Consider the following 18413-nt stretch of genomic DNA (forward strand, 5'->3'; position numbering starts at 1 on the left):
TTTTTTTTCCTCGCCGGCTGCAGTCACCTCTTTACAGCCCCGTGGCCGAGCCCCGGTGTTGGACACGCTTGTACCGGCGGCGCCGTGTCCGCTGTCACCACCTCGCCGTCCCCGCTGATGGATGTGGTGTCGGCACGTCCCCGCCAGCCGAGCGTGCCGGGTTCAGCCGAGGCTGCGCGGGGGCGGGAGGGCTGTGGCCGCCGCCGTGCCGCGCTTCTCTCCCCACCTCCCAGCTCCTTGTGCAGGGCGCTGAGCGCGGGGGCACTCGAGGATTTTTTAACACCCCCCCCCACGCTGCTGCCCCGGGGATTTCCCTGCCTGCAGGAGGGAGCCCTGCACCCCGGGGGGGGGTCACATCTTGCCCCCTTTGCAGGCGCACCGTGACGCACGCCGTGATGCTCTGGGGCGCACCGGGTGCCCGTGGCCGTGCTCCCCTGCGTGAAAATGAGCTGGCAGAGGATTCAGGCTCAGGATTTGTGGCTCTGTCATTAGCGGGGGGTTCCCTTTGGTCATGGAGGCACCAGGAGGGCACCTGAGTGCTTCAGGAAAAGAGAAATAGGTCGGAAATGTGGGCGCTGTGCCTGGGCGCGGGGCGCAGAGTGCAGAGCTGTGGGGTTTGGTGAGGGGCCTGGTGAGTCGATTTGCCATACTAATTGCTGAACAAATAACGAGCTTCCCTAATTGTGCCGGCACAGGAGGGGAGACCTCCCCCTGCAGCTATCCTGCCCCGTGCCTCGGGAAGTGCTGCATGTCCCAGCTCTGTGTCTTTTTCTTCCTTGACCTTTTTGGGTTGCCGGCACCCACCACGTCCCATGTCCCACGCGGGGCAGGCAGCTCCGTGCCAGGACATCGCTGCTCGGGGGCGCAGGCACAAAGAAACCTGCCTGGTTTGTGGCCATCCCAAACCGAGGATGGTGATGCTGCCTGCTCCGTGCCGGGTGGGTTTCCATCGTCCTGGGCTGAGGGATTTGGGCACCGGGGCGCTGGGCACGGGGAGCCCCAAGCCCTGGAGGGCATCGAGGAGCCGCGAGCGCTTTGTGTTCAGCCGCCTCCTGTTGCAGGGCGCCATCCTTGGCGGCAGATACGGGCCGCTGCCTTCCTGAAAATAGCCTCTAATTGGCTGCTGTGCAGTGTAATGATTTTAATTTGACAAGAGGGCCGTAATTCACTTGCCCTGCTGCGTGTTTAGAGCCACACGTGAGTGGTTGGAGGTGGAGGGGCCGGGGGTGCCGTCCCCCTGCACTCCTGGCCCCGTGCAGGGCGCACATCCCCGGGGCTGCACAGCTCGGACCCGCTTTCAGAGCACCCCATGCTTCATTTTAAACAAGAAGCTGTTTTTTTTTGGCACAGATCTGCGGGCAGCAGCACGCTGCTATTGATCTCCAGTTTAAAATTCTCCTCTTCCAGGAGTGTGGGCGAGCAGCTGACCCCCCTCCCCTTCTCCAGAAACTCCAACGATGACGCTCGATGCATCGACTTGCTCCATAATAAAACGACTTCCTTGCCGCACACCTTTAATTAAATAAGGCTAATAAGCCTTTTTTTTTTTTTTTTTTTTCCTTTCCTGCATGCCTGATGCCTTTCCCCTGGCAGCCAGGAGAGCCAGGGCTGCCTGTTGGCGTGCGCTGTGCCACGGGATCGCGGGGGTCCGGTGCTGCGGGGAGGGTGCCCGAGCCAGAAGTGCCGCTTGCCTGGAGCTGTGCTCTGACAGCTCTTCCCAAAATCTCTGCTTCCCCTCGCCTCCTGCAGCTTTTCCAGGGCTCGGCAGCTTTTCTGCAGACAGCACCTTGCACCCAGACCCCGAGATGTCACCACTCGGTGCCCGGCTTTGCGGGATCGGGGAGGACGTGGAAGCCCTCGCCGGGCAGCTCCCGGGCGTGCTGCTGCGGTTCAAGCTCTTGGCTGGAAAAGCGGTTTAAAAAAAAAGCAATATCTTTATATGTGGCCGTAATTGCTGGATGTTTGATGGTCGTAGAATTTAGTTAGCGTCCTTGCTTTTATATTGATTTTTAATGTTTATTTGCAAAACCTCAAACGTGTGTCCAAGTTCTTGAACGGCTTCCCAGAATGATCTACAGGGCCGCTTCCCCTCCGATATGAAATCCCATTTTTACAGGCCAGCAAAACGGTATTTAATGGTGGCTGACAGGGCGGCGTTTAAGGGCGATATGTATTGGACACTTAAACGTTTCTATTATCCGACTCCCGGCACAGATCATTGCGTTTTAGTTGTTCTGGGAATTGCGGGAGGGGTTGCGTTTTTCATCAGCGTCACCAAGACGTGGCCGTGGGGGACACCCAGCCCCTCCTTGGCCAGCTCAGTGCCATGGTGGCTTCTGGCACGGCGTGGCACGGCACGGCATGGTGTGGCTCCCAGTGGCTCCCAGTGTGCCAGTGGCTCCTGGTGTGGTGATGGCTCCCAGTGCAGTGGTGGCTCCCAGTGTGCCAGTGGCTCCTGGTGCAGTGGTGGCTCCCAGTGCAGTGGTGGTTCCCAGTTCAGCAGCACATCCTGGCCCAGCGGTGGCTCCCAGCACATCACGGCAGGGCTTGGGGTGGGTGTCCTGGATTATCAGGGCCGGGTGTCCCGGCTGAGCGTGGCTGCAGCCCCGCGTGTCTCTCCAAGGTCACCGCTTTTTCTTTTCTTTTAAGGCAAACGTTTGCTTTTGTGCAATTCCGTGGAGAGCGGCGGCTGCGTTTGCAGAAGAGGCTTTTAAGCACTTGAGCTCTGCTTCCAGGGCCGGCTTTTCCCCACTCCTCATTAATGCAGCGGCGATGTTTTACCCAAGCCCTGGAAATCCTTGGTTAAGTGGCGAGTGGAGGAGCCCTCGGGGAGCTCTTGTTCCCCGCCGGCCACGCTCCGGGCGGGCTGGAGGGCGCAACCCCCGGGATCCCAAGCTGCCACCCCCCTACAAGCAGAGCTCAGGCGTTTTTGCTGGTGACTCCCGAGCCCTCCTCATGCAGAGGCTGTGGAGCTGGCATCAGGTCACTTCGTGGCTGATTTTAATCGGAGCTGGCGGGCCGAGCCCCCGCGGCGCTGCGCTGCGGGCCGGGCGCTGCCGGGGCTGTGCCAGGCTTCGCTGCTCGCTCCCGACAGCCCCGTCCTCGCTCCTCCCCTTCCCAAACGCCCGTCTTGGACGGGATTAGGAACTTAACAGCCTGTGCCAGATAGACACTTAAACAAGCAATAAATTTGGAGTTCGTTAGTGAGGATTAATTGGTGTTTGCACAGGGCTTTGCCTGTGCAAAGCAGCAGATAGGAGCCAGAGCGGTGTTATTTGCTTTGAGGCTTCGCTGTGACCTTGTTGGAGTTCAGGAGCGGCCCGCGGTGCCCGTCCTGCTGCTGGCAGCTTTCTGCATGGCTCTGCTGGCGTCCCTTTGCATCCCGACCCCCACATCCCATCACGTCCCACTGCCCACATCCCCTTTGCCATCCTCTTTTGCAGAGGCGCATGGAGGGCAGCCGCCCGTGCGCAGAGCCAAATGTGCCCTGGGCCACCCAGGAGCCTCCAAGGTGGATGTCCTGGAGCTGCTTGGATGGAGCCAGGGAGCCTCTGGCTTTGCAGGGAGGAGCGGGTGGGTTTGGGTGTGCGGGGGCTTGGCTCCGGCTCCTCCCCACCTCTTGGTTCCTGACTCCTTTCCACTTAGGGAAGCGGAGAGCAGGGAGGTGACCCCTGGGGCACGCGGTGCTCCCAGGGCTCTCCTGAGCCCTGCAAAGCCACTGCCCCAAAGCAGCTGCCCTGGGATTTTGGCTGCACTGGTGGCTCTCTTGTGCCGTGCCGCAGGCATGTCCCACGAGATGCTTCAAGTCACCAGCTCCCAGAGAGGCACGGGGCGCCGCACGCCGCCGCAGCCGGCCCTTTATTCCGTGGGCAGCACACGGCTCCGTCTGGGCCACGGCTCCGCTTGAAAAAGAATCGATATTTGGCAGCAGGCAGCAATCAGTAAATGGAAGCTGGCTTTGCTTTGCGCCGCGTTTGTTAGGATGTAATTGGGAAGGGGTGGAGGGGGAGGTCGGCAGCAGCTCCTGTGCGCTCCTCACCGCCCGCGAGCGGCCGCAGCTGTGCGGGCGCGCGGCTCCTCGCTGCCCCTCGCTGTCCCTGCGTGCCCCTGGCTGTCCCTGGGTGCCCCTTGGTGTCCCTGGGTGTCCCTTGGTGTCTCTCAGGACTGAGACAAGCCCTCGAGCCCTCCCGATGTGCTGGGATGCGGGTGGGAGGCACGGCGGAGCAGCGTCCCCGCAGCATCCCCACGCGGCTCCCCGACGCCTGGAGCTGTGTCCCCGTCCCCACGCGGTGATTTTTCAGCGGGGTGATGGCTGCTGCTGCCTTCTGGGCTGTGAAATGAGGAATCAGTCAGCCCTGCTGCCCGGCGGGGAGCAGCCCGGCCCCGCTGCGAGGGGATGAGGCCGGCTTTGTGCTGCCGGGGATGCCCGGGGGCTGTTTGGAGAGGTGGGGGGGACACGGTGGCAGCTCCGCGCAGACCCCGCTGCGAGCGCCGTGGGATTCATCACGCGGCTCCACTCCAGCTCTGGCACGGGGCTGGGAATTTTTCTGGCACCAGGCAAGCGGTGGAAACGCCTCCGTCCCCGGGGAGGGGAGCGGTGTGAATAACGCATCCTGCCGCTGCGTGCTGCGCTCGGGGCTCGGTGCCGGCGGTGCCAGCACTCCTCGTGGCAGGGGCCGTGCTCTCCGTGCAGGGTGCCTGATTTTTCCTCCAGCCACCAGCCACATTTTTCCTCCACCTCTCCAGCAACGTGGCCTTACGATGCCCGTGCCCTCACCTGGCTTTGTACAGGTGGGGGTGAGGAAAAAGCCCCCGCTGTGCCATAAAAGCTGCTGAGCGCACCAAAAGCCCCCCTGGGCCGTGGTGCAGCGTCCTACATCACGGGTCCGTGCCGGCCTCCCCCAAGTGGGCATCGGAGCTCCTTTTGGGAAGAAATCCTGTCTCTGCTGACCCCGTGCCCTGTCCTCGCTGCACCTGCAAAGGGGTTTTCAGCCTCTGCGTGGAGCAGGGGCCTCCTGCGGGATGGGTTTGGCACCGCTGCTGCTGTCTGTGGGATGCCCTCGCAGGATCTGAACGTCTCCAGCAGCCGTGGCTGCGCTGAGCGGCACGGGGAGGGAGCAGGTCCAGCGAGCAGCCTGCGAGCGGTGCCTGGGAGATCATCAACTCTATCAAAGCCTCATTCATTACGGGAGAGCGTGGAGCGAAATCGCCGCCGTGGCTTTGTTCGCCTGCTCCCTCTCCCATCTGATTCATTTCCTTCATTTCCTGCTGCTTCTGCCTTATCTCGGTCCTTTCCATTTTCTCCTCCCTTTGCTTCCCCTGGCTGGGCACCGAGGCTGCGCCGCGCTGGCTCTGCCCTGGGCTGCTGCGGGCACAGGACGGGGTCCCAGCGCCGCCGTCAGGATGGGTTTTTGCTATCCAGGCACCGAGGGGCAGAGGCAGGAGCAGCAGGCGTGGGGCAAGGGGCAGCAGAGCTGGGGACCGATGGATTTGCAGCCTGACCGTGCTCCGGGGAGGGTCCATCGAGGGAGGGCAGCAGCTCGCAGCCCCCATGCCCTGCGGTGTGCACCCCCCAGCTCTGTGCCGTGGCTGAGCTCCGGCTGTGCCACGAACAGATCCTGGGCACGGTGTCACCTGCGGGCACGGGGACAACTGGGGACAACTGCTGTATGGTTTTAGCGGGGCCACCAGGTAGCAGCACCCAGCTCCTTCCTTTGCCCTGCCTGATGGGTCCCCATCACGCTGCAGGGAGCTCTTATTTCAAGAGATGAAACCCTGCCCAGAGCCAGTTGTGGGTTTCCATGCCCAGCAGGAGCCCACCCCGGGGTGCTGGCACTGGTGCTGGCTCCGGCTCCGTGCCGAGGGCCACCTGGCAGCGGCGCAGGCAGCAGTGGGGCCATTTGGAGTCACCAGCTGGGGGCTCACCCTCGAGCTGGTGGCAGCCAACCCAGCCTCTCTGGTGCTGGTGTTGGGTCCAGGAGTCCCGTCGAGCCTCGGGACGGTGGTGCTGGGTGCCCCCCGGGCGCAGCAGCAGGGCTCGGTGGCACTGTGCAGGTGGGAGCAGCGCCTGCCTCCAGCACCAGGGTGCTGCTCCTCTCCTCGTGCTGCAATGCTGGGCGGTGGGCGACGTTCCCAGCACCAAAATCCCCCACTTTCAGCTGCTGCTGAATCTCTGCCTCGTCTCCAGTCCTCACATCGCGCCCATCCGAGCGAGAGCAGCCCTGGCTCTTCCTTTGGCTGCGGTGCAAACTTGGTGCTCAGCTTGGGGCTCCTCCACCTGCTGCAGCCGTGGGCAGCTCCTTGGGGCTGCACCAAATGCTGGCACGGCGCACGGTCCCCGCCAGCTCCCCGCCAGCTCCCGTGGCAGCGTGAGTGGTGAGGAGTGGTGGTTTTGGGGTTTTTTGCTGTAATTGCAAAACTTCGGGAGCAGGAGAGAGCACCTGTGAGTGCTGCAGCTCTTCTCCAAGCCTTCCAACGTTCCCACTGCTGCTGAAATCCCTGGGGAAAGCGCCGTAGACTCGGTGCCTCTGTCGTGGGTGTCGTGTTGAGCTGGCTGAGGTCTCAGGCTGAAGGCGCATTTCGGCAGTCCCTAGGGAGAGCCCCTTTTACATGAGGATCATGAAAAAACCGGTGGCACATTTTGTGCCTGCGAGCTCTCGCTGCGCCTGGAGCCTGTGCAGCAAAGCACAAAGTGTCCGAAATCACAGACACGAGCAGTTTGTCCAAAATGAGAGCCGCAGAGCTCGTCCACAATCACAGACACGAGCAGGGAAGCTCCCGAGGGGGAGCTGCCACCGCGGCCCTCCGGAGACGGAGCCCAGCAGCACGTTGGCTTTTAACGCGAGTTATTTAAAAGAATGGTGGTGGCACAGCCCGTGGGGGACAAGCCCTTTAGGGCAGTGGGTCTGGGGGCACCGTATCTGATCCAGGAACTCATCAGTCCCCAGAGCTGGGTTGTTGGGGACACGCAGGGACGTCACCGTGCGCCCACCCTCGCCCTCTCCAGGTGCCCACCTTGGGTGCTCACGGTGCTGGGGGCAGGAGGGACCCACAGCCCTTGGGGAACTGCTGGCACCGGGGGTGGTTCTGGGGGCTTGGAAATCCCAGGGTGAACCTAAAAACCGACCCAAAAGCAGCCGCGTGCCATCCTTTGAGCCCGCTCCAGCAGGTTTTGGGTGCGTTGCACCTCCCTCACCCCTCCGCACCCCTTCCCTTGGCGTCTCATCCCGCAAGTGCTATTAATCACGGCCAGTAACGAGCTCCTCTAACGAGCAACTTTTGTGCAGGAACCTGCGTGAGCAGAGGCCGTGCACCCAGCTTGCCAGCTTTGTTAATTACCGAGCTCTCCTCGTTTCGTGTTCCCCTCTCCTGGGCGGGAGGTGGCGAGCAGGGGAAGGGGCTGCGGCTGCGTGCGGCGTTTGGGGTGTGCTGGGTTTTGGGGTGCTCGAGGTGCCTGGATCAGGGCTGAGGGGCTTTTGGCAGCCCCATGGCTGCAGCCGTGCTCGGTGTGCCCCACTTGGTCAGTGTGAGCCCCCCATCTGCTGTCTGCGCCCTCCCGAAGCACCCATGGGTGCTGGGTGCTGGGGGTCTATTTGGGAAGGGGAGCGCACCGCGATGCTCCAGCTCCATGGGGGGGTTTTGTGAGCTCAACGTGACCTCTGTGCCCCTTTCTGCCCCTCTTGCAGGACAAGAACAGGAAGCTGAGGCCCCTCTACGACATCCCCTACATGTTCGAGGCCCGGGAGTTCCTGCGCAAGAAGCTCATCGGGAAGAAGGTACGGAGAGGGGCTGGGGCCAGCGGCGAGGTCCTCGCCCGCCCTCGGTGCGGGTGGTCCTGGGGGGCCCCGGTTGGCCAGGGGGGGCTCAGCACCGTGGTTCTGGGGTCAGCAGGATCGGCTCCATGCAGCAAATTGCCGGGGGCACCCAAAGCTGGAGCATCCTCGTGCCTCAGCCCTGCTCCCTCCCTGGTGCCGTGGCGTGTTCTGGTTATCCAGGAGGGCTGTGTACCTGCAGGATTTCATCTTTTCCTTTGTTTCCCTGGCATATTTTTCGAGGCTGGTTTAGAGCAGTTCGGGGGAATGAAGAATATAATGTGCACTTAACTACTGAAGCACATGCTCAGGATGCAATTTTCAAACGCTCATAAAATGGTCAAATAAAATCAATTTCCTTCATAGCGAGGCTGCTCACTGCTGCTCATTGAGGACTATTTCCATGCCTAATTGCATCTTTCCATTTCAGAGCCCTGTTTATATATTAAAAAAAAAAAAAAAATAGCAGCTTGCGAGACTTTTATAATGGGAAGTCTGTCACTTGCCGTGCTCGAAAGCGGCTGCGAGGATGTTGCTGGGGCTTGTGAAGAGAGCTCAGGTCTCTGAAATGGAAACAGCCTCGTGCCAGCACCTGGAGCAGCAGCAGCAGCAGCAGTGCTTGCACCTTCCTGCCCAGCTGGGGGCTTTTGAGCTGTGGGATGCCCCTGGATGAAGGGCAGGAGCCGTGGTTGCAGGGGGATGCCCTGGTGGGCAGCTTGGGGGAGCACGAGCCCCCCGTCCATGGGCTAAAAGCAGGGTGCTGCTGGACGGGGGGCGGCTGCGCCCTGGCTGCCCCAGCACGACCCCTGTGCAGGCTGATTGAAGGCACCGTGCGCCCCTCGTTTGGGCAAGGACTGGCACCTTTGGGTGCTCTGATGGCAGGGGAAGGCTCCAGCGTGCCCAGAGCCCAGGAGGAGCAGTGCTGGGTGCTTGCTGTGCAGGGCGAGGCGGCGGTGCTGGCTGCAGGGAGGTCGCGGAGCGCCGTGCCGGCACAGCCGAGCACCGTGCCAAGCTCCAGCCCCTTCCTGCTGCTGTGCCAGGCCGGTGCCGTGTCCCGGTTCGGCTGGGGTGGAAGAAGATTGTGTCCCTGGCAGCACCGGGTCAGGGCTCCCCCACCCTGCCCTGCTTGGCTGCTGCTCAGAGCCGCGGTTTTTCTCCCAAATTTTGCTTGCGAGCCACGTGCCGAAGGGCACGGCCGTGTCCTGGCAGTGCTGGGAAGGAGGAGAACGAGGAGGAGGAGGAGGAGGAGAAGGAGGAGGAGGAGGAGAAGGAGGAGGAAGAGGAGGAGGGTTCTGCCTTCCTCCCAGCCACCAGCACGGGGTTCCTCCGGGCGCCGTGCCCGCAGGGGTGGGCGCAGGATCGGTCCCAAGGGAGGCAGGCGGCGGCGCAGCCTCGCTCCTCCTGCTGCGCTTGGACGGCTTTCAGCAGCACAACGAGCAAGGCAGGAGAGCTGCCAAGTGCCAGCGGTTCCCGAAGAGGCTGCTCGGGAGCCAGTGACCCCCCGAAATAGCAGCAGAAAGCCGCTTGGCTGCGGGTGGGGGCAGGCTCCCCCGTAAAAAGCCCCCGATCACCTTGCGGCGCGGCGTTGCGGCAGCCCTGGGAGCCGGGCGCCCCGGTGCCTTTGATGTTGCCTGGTTTGCTTTAGAGATATTTCCTTTGTCAGCTCCACGTTTTTCACTTCAGATTAATCTGATTGAGTAAAGCGAGGAAAAAAAATCCTTTCCGTTAATGATCAAAACAGCCCCTCGAGGTTGGCGGTGCGTTCTGATCTGAAGTGACAGCCCCGCATGCGGTGGCGCGCCCTTGCCTTCTCGCGGCTGGCTGTCAGCAGCAATCTTTGCGGCAAAATTCCTCCTTGCCCACCCCCTTTTTAATATACTTTTTAAACCCCACCCCGGCAGGGAATTAGCGATTTCGGAGAGCTGTCTCCTGCCGGGGAGATCAAACGGGGTGGGCTGGCGCCGCGCTGCGTGCGCTGGCGGCGGAGAGCCCAGGGAGCCCTGCCACCCCGAAGCCACGTGCACATGGTCCTCACCCCCCAAACCCCCCGAGCACCCACCCCAGCTTGGCCCCGGGGCTGAGCACACGCTGTGCCCCCCCTGAACTCCCTGCCACCCCTCATGGGGCACGGGGATGGGGATGGGGACACGGGGATGGGGCTCTCCGTGCTCCGCCGTGGCAGGGAGCAGCCGCCCGCCCTCCTGGTGCCTGCTGTTCCCCTGGCCCGGCGTGGCAGCGTGACAAACCCTGGGCAGGATCGGTGCTGGCAGCAGCTCCAGAGGAGCGCGATCATCCCCTGCGAGGCTGATGAATTGGATATTAGGAATAATTAGGCCAGGAGGAGCTTTCGGGCTGGCTGCCGGTGCTTCACCAGCCGCCGCCTCAGCGGCGAGCAGTGAGGCGCAGGGCTTGGCCCCGGGCTGCCTGCGGGACAGGGGACAGGGGTTTGTCCCCCCTGTGGGTGCTGTCCCTGCACTCTGGGGACCCTCCTGGTGGCTGCTGCCCCTGCACGGCCCTGGGGACCCTCCCCGCCAGCCCTGGGGACCCTCCCCGCCGGTGCCGTCCTTGCGCAGCGGTGACCTTGCCTCCTGGGTGCCATCCCTGCGCGGTGACAGGTCCGGAGGGTGGCTGTGACACTAGAGGGAGCTGCGCTGTAGGAATTGCAGAGCCAGGTGTCCCCTGTCCCCCCTCCACCCCATCCCACCCCAACGTACCCCATCCCACAGTGAGTAGCACCCTGGTCACCCAGACCCCCCACCGGGTGACCGCTCGCAGCCGCTGTCACCGTCCCCTGCTCTCCGTCCCGCAGCGCGGTCCCTGCGCACCCCCATGAGGTTCCCTTCTCTGCCCGCCCGTTTTGGGGCTCTGCACGGGCTGGGGAGGAATTGGTGCAGGGCCAGGGCTGCCTGGAGCCACCGGAATCGGGCAGGGCTTTGCTTCTGGGTGGCTTCAGGCAGCCTGCAGGGTCCCCTCTCTGTCCCGGGGCTGCTGTTAGCCAAACCCGAGGGGACACCCGTGCCTCTGGGACCCCTTCCCGGCAGGGTGGGTGTCTGTGGCCAACCTTTGCCTGTCCCCCTCCCAGCGTCTGCTCCCGTTCGTGGTCTGACATCCTCCTCCTCTCCCTCCTCTTCCTCCTGCCGGGTGGAAGCAGCAGCAGCATCCCCAGCCTCACCCGGTCCTGCTGCTGCCGCTCTGCTCCCAGCTGGCGAGGGCGACCATGCCAGATCCTTCCCACTTGCCCTGCTGGCCCCACGGCCCCCATCCATCTCCCTCAGCCCCCAGTAGATCCCATGGCTCGGCCGGTGCTGCTCATTTCACCCCCAGTTCACCCCCAGAGCTGGGCACCAGTAGCTCCCCATTCCTTTGTGCCTTGCGCTTCCCCATGGGGACAGGCAGCAGCCACCCGGCTCCGGGGACCCCAAGGTTTGCTCGAGCACCTGAAGGTGGAGGGGGGTGACAGCAACCCCCCCCGCATCCCCCTGCACCCTCAGCCTTGGGGTGGGGAAGGTGCAGCGATGGGAAGGCAGCAGGGGCTGGTTTTGGGGTCAGAAGCCCCAAATCCACCAGTGTGGGGTGCTGGGACCCCTCGGTGGCCGGGGGACGCAGCCGCAGGTGCCTGGCCCTGCCACAGAGCCTGTCCCCAGAGCGGGGACAGCCCTGCCGGCCCCCCCGCGCTGTGCTGCCAGGCAGGAGGCAGGGGGGACCCCGCAGAGGGTGTTTCCCAAACCCCGTTCCAGCAGTGGGCTTTGGCACGCCGGTGGGAAGCAAATTAATGCCTCGCTGTTTGACGCCGCTGGGATTATTCCTGGCAGCGCCGAGCGCGGGCAGCGTGGTGGCTCCGCCGTGCTTCCCCTCTCCTCCCCGGGCCGTGGGGGCATTGCGGGGGCATCTCCACGTCCGAGCAGGTGAAATGGGCTGGGGCTGAGCACCTCGGTGCCCCTCTGCTGCTTCCTGCTCCTCCACCGTGTCCAGCCCCTGGCTCCTTGGGGTGCCCCCTTCTCCAAGCAGCGACGCGTTGCAGCGGTGCCTGCCTCAGGCTCTGGGTGGGCAAAAGGGAAACCAGAGCAGCGCCTGGGCTGTGCCGTGGCTGATTTGGGGGCTGCGTGTGTGCATTTGGGGTGAGCAGGGGCTTGGGGACCCCTTTGGGATCCCGGGGACGACTGCGGGTCCAGCCGGCACAGCCGGCTGCGGGGCTGCGCACACAGGGCTGCGGAGAGGCTTTGCTCCTGGAGCCCTTTTCCCACCTTTGCTCCTGGAGCCCCCTTTCCCATCACTTTCCCATCACTTTCCCATCATTTTCGGCCCTGTGGCACCTCGTTCCCCGGCTGCTGGAGCCCAGCATCACCCTCCAGCCGCCGCATCCCCCCGCGGCGCTGCGTCCCCGTGCCGTGCCACGGCGCTGCCGGCCCTGCGGAAGCGCAGGGGCAGAGCAATAGCTTTTCCCCGGGCCCCTGCAGTAAAAATAAAACCGCGGCAATAGCTTCCAGAAATAATTCCCCCCCTCCCTGCGAAGAAAGCACTGGAGGGAGGGAGAAGGCGAAGAAATATTGCCGTGGCCGCGGCCGCTTCCTGCGCTCTGAGCCTGTTTGCTTTGCGTTTCGGGGAGCACTTATCACGTTAGGAGCGGAGCAGGGCTGCTGGTAACCACATTTGAATTCCCAGGGCCTGGGCGGGCGGGGAGTGGGGGGGTTGGAGAGGAGAGAGCGAATCTCATCTATTTTCTCTCCCTCCCTTTCATCAGAGCAGCAGGAAGTTTTGGAAAGCGCCGCTGGTCATGGCGCATTGCTTCCCTACCAGACCTCTTTCGCTCTCGCTGTGCTCGGCTTGGCCTGATCCCAAACCTTGCCTGGGCAGAGAGACGGCGCTCGGGGGCCTGGGGGGACGCGGCCGCGTCCCCCCAGGCCCCCGAGCGCCGTCTCTCTGCCCGTCCTGATGCTCAGCATCACCGCATCCCCGTGCCCTCTCCAAAAGGGGACGCCGCTCGCCGCTCCATCACCCCACCGGGGGACACCGGCACTGAGCTCCCCGAGTGACCCGGCTCGGTGGAATTTGCCCCATGGGTTGAGATAAATCAGCTGCCACGGCCGGCGGGCGTTTGGCTGCTGTGCCACGATATGGATTTGGCTCGGAGCTGGCTCTCTCTCCGGGGAATAAATCCGTGTCAGCGAGCGGGGGCAGGCTCCCCGCGCGCCGAGCGCTGCCCAGCGATCGATCGCAGCGCCGGGCGCGCACCCCGTTAAGCAGCTTGTGTTAATTACGCCGCCACGCAGGCAATTGGATAGAGTCTGAATGAGCGCTCTTGGCCCTTTCCTCTAATTAGCTCGGGGGGATTAATCATGTGGACAGGGGGGAGAGATGGCACGAGATAACTCGGTGACAAATACGCCCTGAGCGAGGGAGCGATTCGGTCCCGCGCTGCGGCTGGCAGGGGAGCGGAGGGGTGGCTCTCCATGGGGTGCCCAGCACCCTTGGGTGCCCAAAATGCTGCAGCCACGGGGATGTGGGGCTCTGCAGTGCGCCAGGGCTCCGGGCATCCCCACTGGGGACCACACACAGCGGGTGGGTGCCCAGAGCCCTGGCATCTCGGGCATCTTTCTGCCCGGGTAAAGGTGGCGCGAGGGTGGCCTGCCCTTGCCCTCCCGCCACGTGCCTGTGCCTGGTTATCTGCAAAGCCCCAGATTATTTTTAATGCCTCAGGATTTGTTAGCGATGCGGCTCAGGGCTGGAGCCTCATCAAAAGGCAAGGCTGACAGCGAGCTGATTAAACTCTTCTCCGCCGCGGCAGCCCGCGAGCCGGGGCTGGAGACCCCAGCATACCTGGAAAGCAGCGGCTGCGGGTTTCCCTGCAGGTTTTCCAGGCATCCTCCTTCTGCTTGGGGTCAGAGGCACCCGGCTGCTCCCGGGGCTGCTCCTTTGGGGCTTGCCACGAGCAGCACTTTGTGCACAAGCATGCCAGCGTCCTGCAGACCAGCCCTGGAGCTGGGCTCACCGCTGGGAACAACAGAGTGGGGTTGGGAGGGGAAAACGTTTCCTCCTGGGAACGTTGTGCCATGCGAGCCACCAGGCACAACCCCGTGCCAATAACTGTGCCAGGGTGTGGGCACCAGCTCCGGAGCCTGCCGGCGGTGCGGCACCATCGCTGCTGCTTCCGAGCACGTGGAGCTGGGGGGGTTCTGCTGTTCAAAGCCTTCTGGAGAGCTGGCTGCTCCCCAGTGCCCAACTGGGGAGGAATCTTCTCCCTCCTGTGTTTTACTTGGAATAAACACTGTGTGCAGATGCAAATGAGCAGGGGGAGAAGGCTGGCGGAGTGCTGAGTGCCTGGTGCTGCAGTGGCTCCGTGATAACAGGGGCAGGCGAAGAGAGCCAGCGCGGGGCCGCGCGTGCTCCCGGCGGCGCGGTGACCAGAAATTTGGGGCCATTTCCTCTCTCTGCCTCCCTTTTCTTCCTTCAGCCGCTTCCTCAAATGGCTCTGCCGGGCACTTCCATTTGCAGGCTGCAGCCCTGGTTTTTCCCAGCTCGGGCAGGCGCTGCCGTAGCAAGGTCAGTTGTGTCCCGGGGCTGCCGGCGCCGCTTGGCTCAGCTCGGCTGCTTGGAGCTGCAACCCGGGCAGGAGGGAGCACAAAAGCCCCTCGGCAAAGCCCCCGAGCTGCTGCAGGCTGCTTTTGGCAACGGCTGGGCTCCTGCAGGCTGGGGGGGGGCTCTGTGGTGTGGGGCTTGGGGCTTTCCCCAAATGAAATCTGGGCGCAGTGGGCTCTGCGCACGCATTCGTGATGGGAGGATCCCACGCGGAGAGGTGGAGGGGGCTGGTGAGGAGCTTTGGGAAGCTGGAAGAGCTGGAGCAGGGCTGCAGACCTTGTCTGTGTGCTGGGGCACATCCGACCTGCTGCCCAGCCCCATTTTTTCTTTCCTCCACCAGCAGCACGTGCTGGTACCGAGGTGCTCCAGGACCTGGCCCTTGGCACATCCACAGCGTGCTGGTGCCTCTCCGTGGCATCTGTGCCGCTGCTTTCCCCAAAAACGCAGCCTCCTGGGGCAGCCCCGCTCTGCGGGATGCTGCGAGGCTGTGATGGCCCCAATCCCAGTGCCGGGGCAGGTGCGAGGAGCAGGCAGAGGGCACCAGGTCCCCCCCCCACAGATGTCCCCCTGTCCCCAAACTGCAGTGACCGAGGGGCAGGGACCCACGCGAGCTGCCTTGGAGCAGCCCAGCAGCTGCAGAGCACTGAAAAGGAAAAGCCAAATGGGGAAAATCGGTGCCCGAGCTCCCCAAAGTGGCACCTCCTGGTGCCGGGAAGGGTGGCACAGGGACAGGGGTGTGCGCATGGCTGCGGTGGCGGTGCCCACGTTTGGAGGGGCTGGGTGGGCTCCGTGCCGTGTCGGTGACATCCCCAAGGGGACCCCGTGCGCATGGGGGGCAGTTTGGTCCCATGGCATAGGGACAGGACCTCAGGGGTCCCACGTGTGGGCACTTGGGGCACAGCAAGGGGTGCACATGGCAGGGGTGGGCCCAAAACGCACGCACATCACAGGGACCCCGTGCTGGGTCCCACGTGGCAGTGGTGGCATGCAGGGGACATGGTGCTTGGCACCCCGGGCACCTCTGCTCCTCTTGCTGTGGGTTTGAGCCCTCCCTGGACACCCTCCCACACAAGTTTGTGTTGAGTTTTAGGGCTGGGGTCCACTCAGCCACCCTCTCCCCTCACCGTGGTGCCGGGATGGGCGGGGGTCTCGCCGTTGGGGTGGCCGCAGCCCCCGGTGGTGGCAGGGGACAGGGGTGGGTGACATTGAGCCGCGCCGCACGGTCTCTGTAGGGCCGTTCTTCCCGGGGCTGGATCTCCTCCAGGGAGGAGAGCTGCCGGAGTGATTTAATTCACACTGACTGCAGCTGACCTTGGAAACCCGCCGATAGACGGCCGCCATCGACACCGGCTCCGGGGGGGGGACACGAGCTTGGTGGGGCCCCGCGGGCACGGGGGGGAACCGAGCAGAGCCAGACACCGTGCTGATGGGCGCAGCATCGCCCTGCTGATGGGACAAGAATTGCTGTGCTGATGGGCCAAACGTCGCCGTGCCAAAGGTCTGAGCCTCGCCGTGCCAATGGTCTGGACTGAGCATCCCACATCCCACCCCAGCTGGGTCCGGGGGTGCAGGAGGTGCCCTGCTGGGTCTGGGGGTGCAAAAGGTGCCTGGTTTGGGGTTTGCAGGTACACACAGGAGATGCCCAGCTGGGTCTGGGGGTGCAGGAGGAGCCTGGTTTGGGGTTTGCAGGTACAGGAGATGCCCAGCTGGGTCTGGGGTGCAGGAGGTGCCCAGCAGGGTCTGGGGGTGCAGGAGGAGCCTGGTTTGGGGCTTGCAGGTACACACAGGAGATGCCCAGCTGGGTCTGGGGGTGCAGGAGGTGCCTGGTTTGGGGTTTGCAGGTACACACAGGAGATGCCCAGCCAAATCTGGGGGTGCAGGAGGTGCCCAGCTGGGTCTGGGGGTGCAGGAGGTGCCTGGTTTGGGGTTTGCAGGTACATACAGGAGATGCCCAGCTGGGTCTGGGGTGCAGGATGCAACCAGATGGGTCTGGGGGTGCAAAAGGTGCCCGGTTTGGGGTTTGCAGGTACACACAGGAGATGCCCAGCTGGGTCTGGGGTGCAGGAGGTGCCCAGCTGGGTCTGGGGGTGCAGGAGGTGCCCAGCTGAGTCTGGGGTGCAGGATGCAACCAGCTGGGTCTGGGGGTGCAGGAGGTGCCCGGTATGGGGTTTGCAGGTACACACAGGAGATGCCCAGCCAGATCTGGGGGTGCAGGATGTGCCCAGCCGGGGGTGTGGATGCAGGAGGAGCCCCAGCCCGCTGCAGCACCCTGCCTGCAGCTGCAGCTTGCACAGCAGCATCACGCTGTCCCTGGTGCAAGGCTTTGCCCTGCCTGGTACCAGCATCAAGCCCTTTCCTCCTGCAGCCCCAGCTGGAAGCTGCTGCCAGCGGGTGCCGTGGGGTGGCACGGAGGCTGGCACAGCAGGGACTGCCCCATCCTTGCTGGGGACACGAGGGGGGGACAGGAGCTGGCTGGGGGAGCAGCAGGGATGCAGCAGCACCCAGGGCTTGGCCATGGAATAGCTTTGAGCTGGGGCTGGGGGTGTCAGGGTGGCACAAACTTGGTGGCTGCGGGGCCGGCGGTGCAGGATGCGGGCGATGCAGCCACGAGCCCGAGCACCTGCTTCTGGCCATTGTCCCCACGGCATCGCAAGGAGAAGCATCCCTGTAGCAGCCAGGTGCTAATTACCTGACAATTTTAATTCCTGGTTTGCAGCCAGCTCCAGCTGCTGGCACGCTGCTGCTGCTGCTGCTGCTCCTGGTGCTTGGTGCCCTGTGCTTGCTCCGGGCAGGGTTGGTGCTGCAGCATCAGCCCAGCAAGGTGCAGGTCCCCATTGCATGCCACAGCCCTGCGGCTTCACGTGTGCCCTCGTGCTGTGGTTGTGCTGGGGGGCACTGGGGGGGTCAGTGGGACAGGGGCAGGTCCGAGCCCCTTCGTGCTGGATGCGTAGGAAGCTCGTGGCGAGCTTGTTGTTGCTCCGGGGGAGGGAGGTTTGCCTTTTGCAACTTGTCAGCTGCAGCTGTGCTGGCATCACGCAGGCGGGGCACGTGCCAGCTTTGTCACCGCGCTGAGCCTCGGCTGTGCAGGGGACACGACGCAGTGCGACGCTTCGCAACGCAACGGGACAAGGTGCTGCGCAACACGGTGCAGTGCACAGCACTGTGCAGTGCAGCACAGCACCATGCAATGTAGCAGCTCAGTGCAATGCTGCGTGGTGCAACGCAATGCAGCACAACACAATGCAGCATGGTGCAGCGCAGGGCGATGCTGTACAATGCAATGCAACGCAGCACAGTGCAATGCGACACAGCACCGTGCAATGCATCGTAATGCGGTGTGATGCTGCGCAATGCAACACGATGCAGCACAGCACAGTTCAATGCAATATAATGCTGTACGACACAGCGCCATGCAATGCACCACCATGTAATGCATCACAATGCAGCACGACGCAACACAGCACAGCGCAATACAATGCTGCGCAACACAGCACAATGCAACACATCACGATGCAGTGCGATGCTGCACAATGCAACACAATGCAGCACAGCACAGCACAGTGCAACGCGATACAATGCTGTGCAACACAGCACCATGCAACGCGTCGCAATGCAACGCATCACAACGCAGCGCGACACTGCACAATGCAACACAATGCAGCACAGCACAGCACAATGCAATACGATGCTGTGCAACACAGCACAGTGCGACACAGCACCATGCAATGCATCACAATGCAACACATCGCAACGCAGTGTGATGCTGCACAATGCAACACAGTGCAGCACAGCGCAACACAATGCAACACAATGCAGTGCAACACAGCACAATGTAACGCAATGCGATACAACGCAATGCAATGCAACGCAGCACAATGCAGCACCATGCAATGCAACACGACACCATATAACAGCACAACGCAGTACAATGAAGCACAATGCGACATGCTGCAGCACAATGCAGCACAGCACAGCGCAACACAACAGCACAATGCAGCACTTTGCAATGCAACACAACACAATGCA

The 18413-nt window shown here is 63.2% G+C and overlaps 1 protein-coding gene and 1 long non-coding RNA gene across 2 annotated transcripts in view; one reads left to right on the top strand and one right to left on the bottom strand.

The window, feature by feature from the left end:
* SND1 (staphylococcal nuclease and tudor domain containing 1) overlaps nucleotides 1-18413 on the top strand; it is a 100908-nt gene that overhangs the window by 32874 nt on the left and 49621 nt on the right. The window contains exon 11 of the mRNA XM_072037317.1: nucleotides 7686-7775. Coding sequence (XP_071893418.1) covers nucleotides 7686-7775 — 90 coding nt within the window. The remainder of the gene's footprint in view (nucleotides 1-7685; nucleotides 7776-18413) is intronic.
* LOC119713601 (uncharacterized) lies at nucleotides 4308-8878 on the bottom strand. Its single transcript, XR_005260785.2, has 2 exons — nucleotides 7015-8878; nucleotides 4308-6589 (listed from the first exon to the last, which is right to left on the bottom strand). It is a non-coding gene; the product is annotated as an uncharacterized lncRNA (long non-coding RNA).

This window comes from Anas platyrhynchos, chromosome 1, assembly GCF_047663525.1.
Source record: "Anas platyrhynchos isolate ZD024472 breed Pekin duck chromosome 1, IASCAAS_PekinDuck_T2T, whole genome shotgun sequence".
Lineage (NCBI taxonomy): Eukaryota > Metazoa > Chordata > Aves > Anseriformes > Anatidae > Anas > Anas platyrhynchos.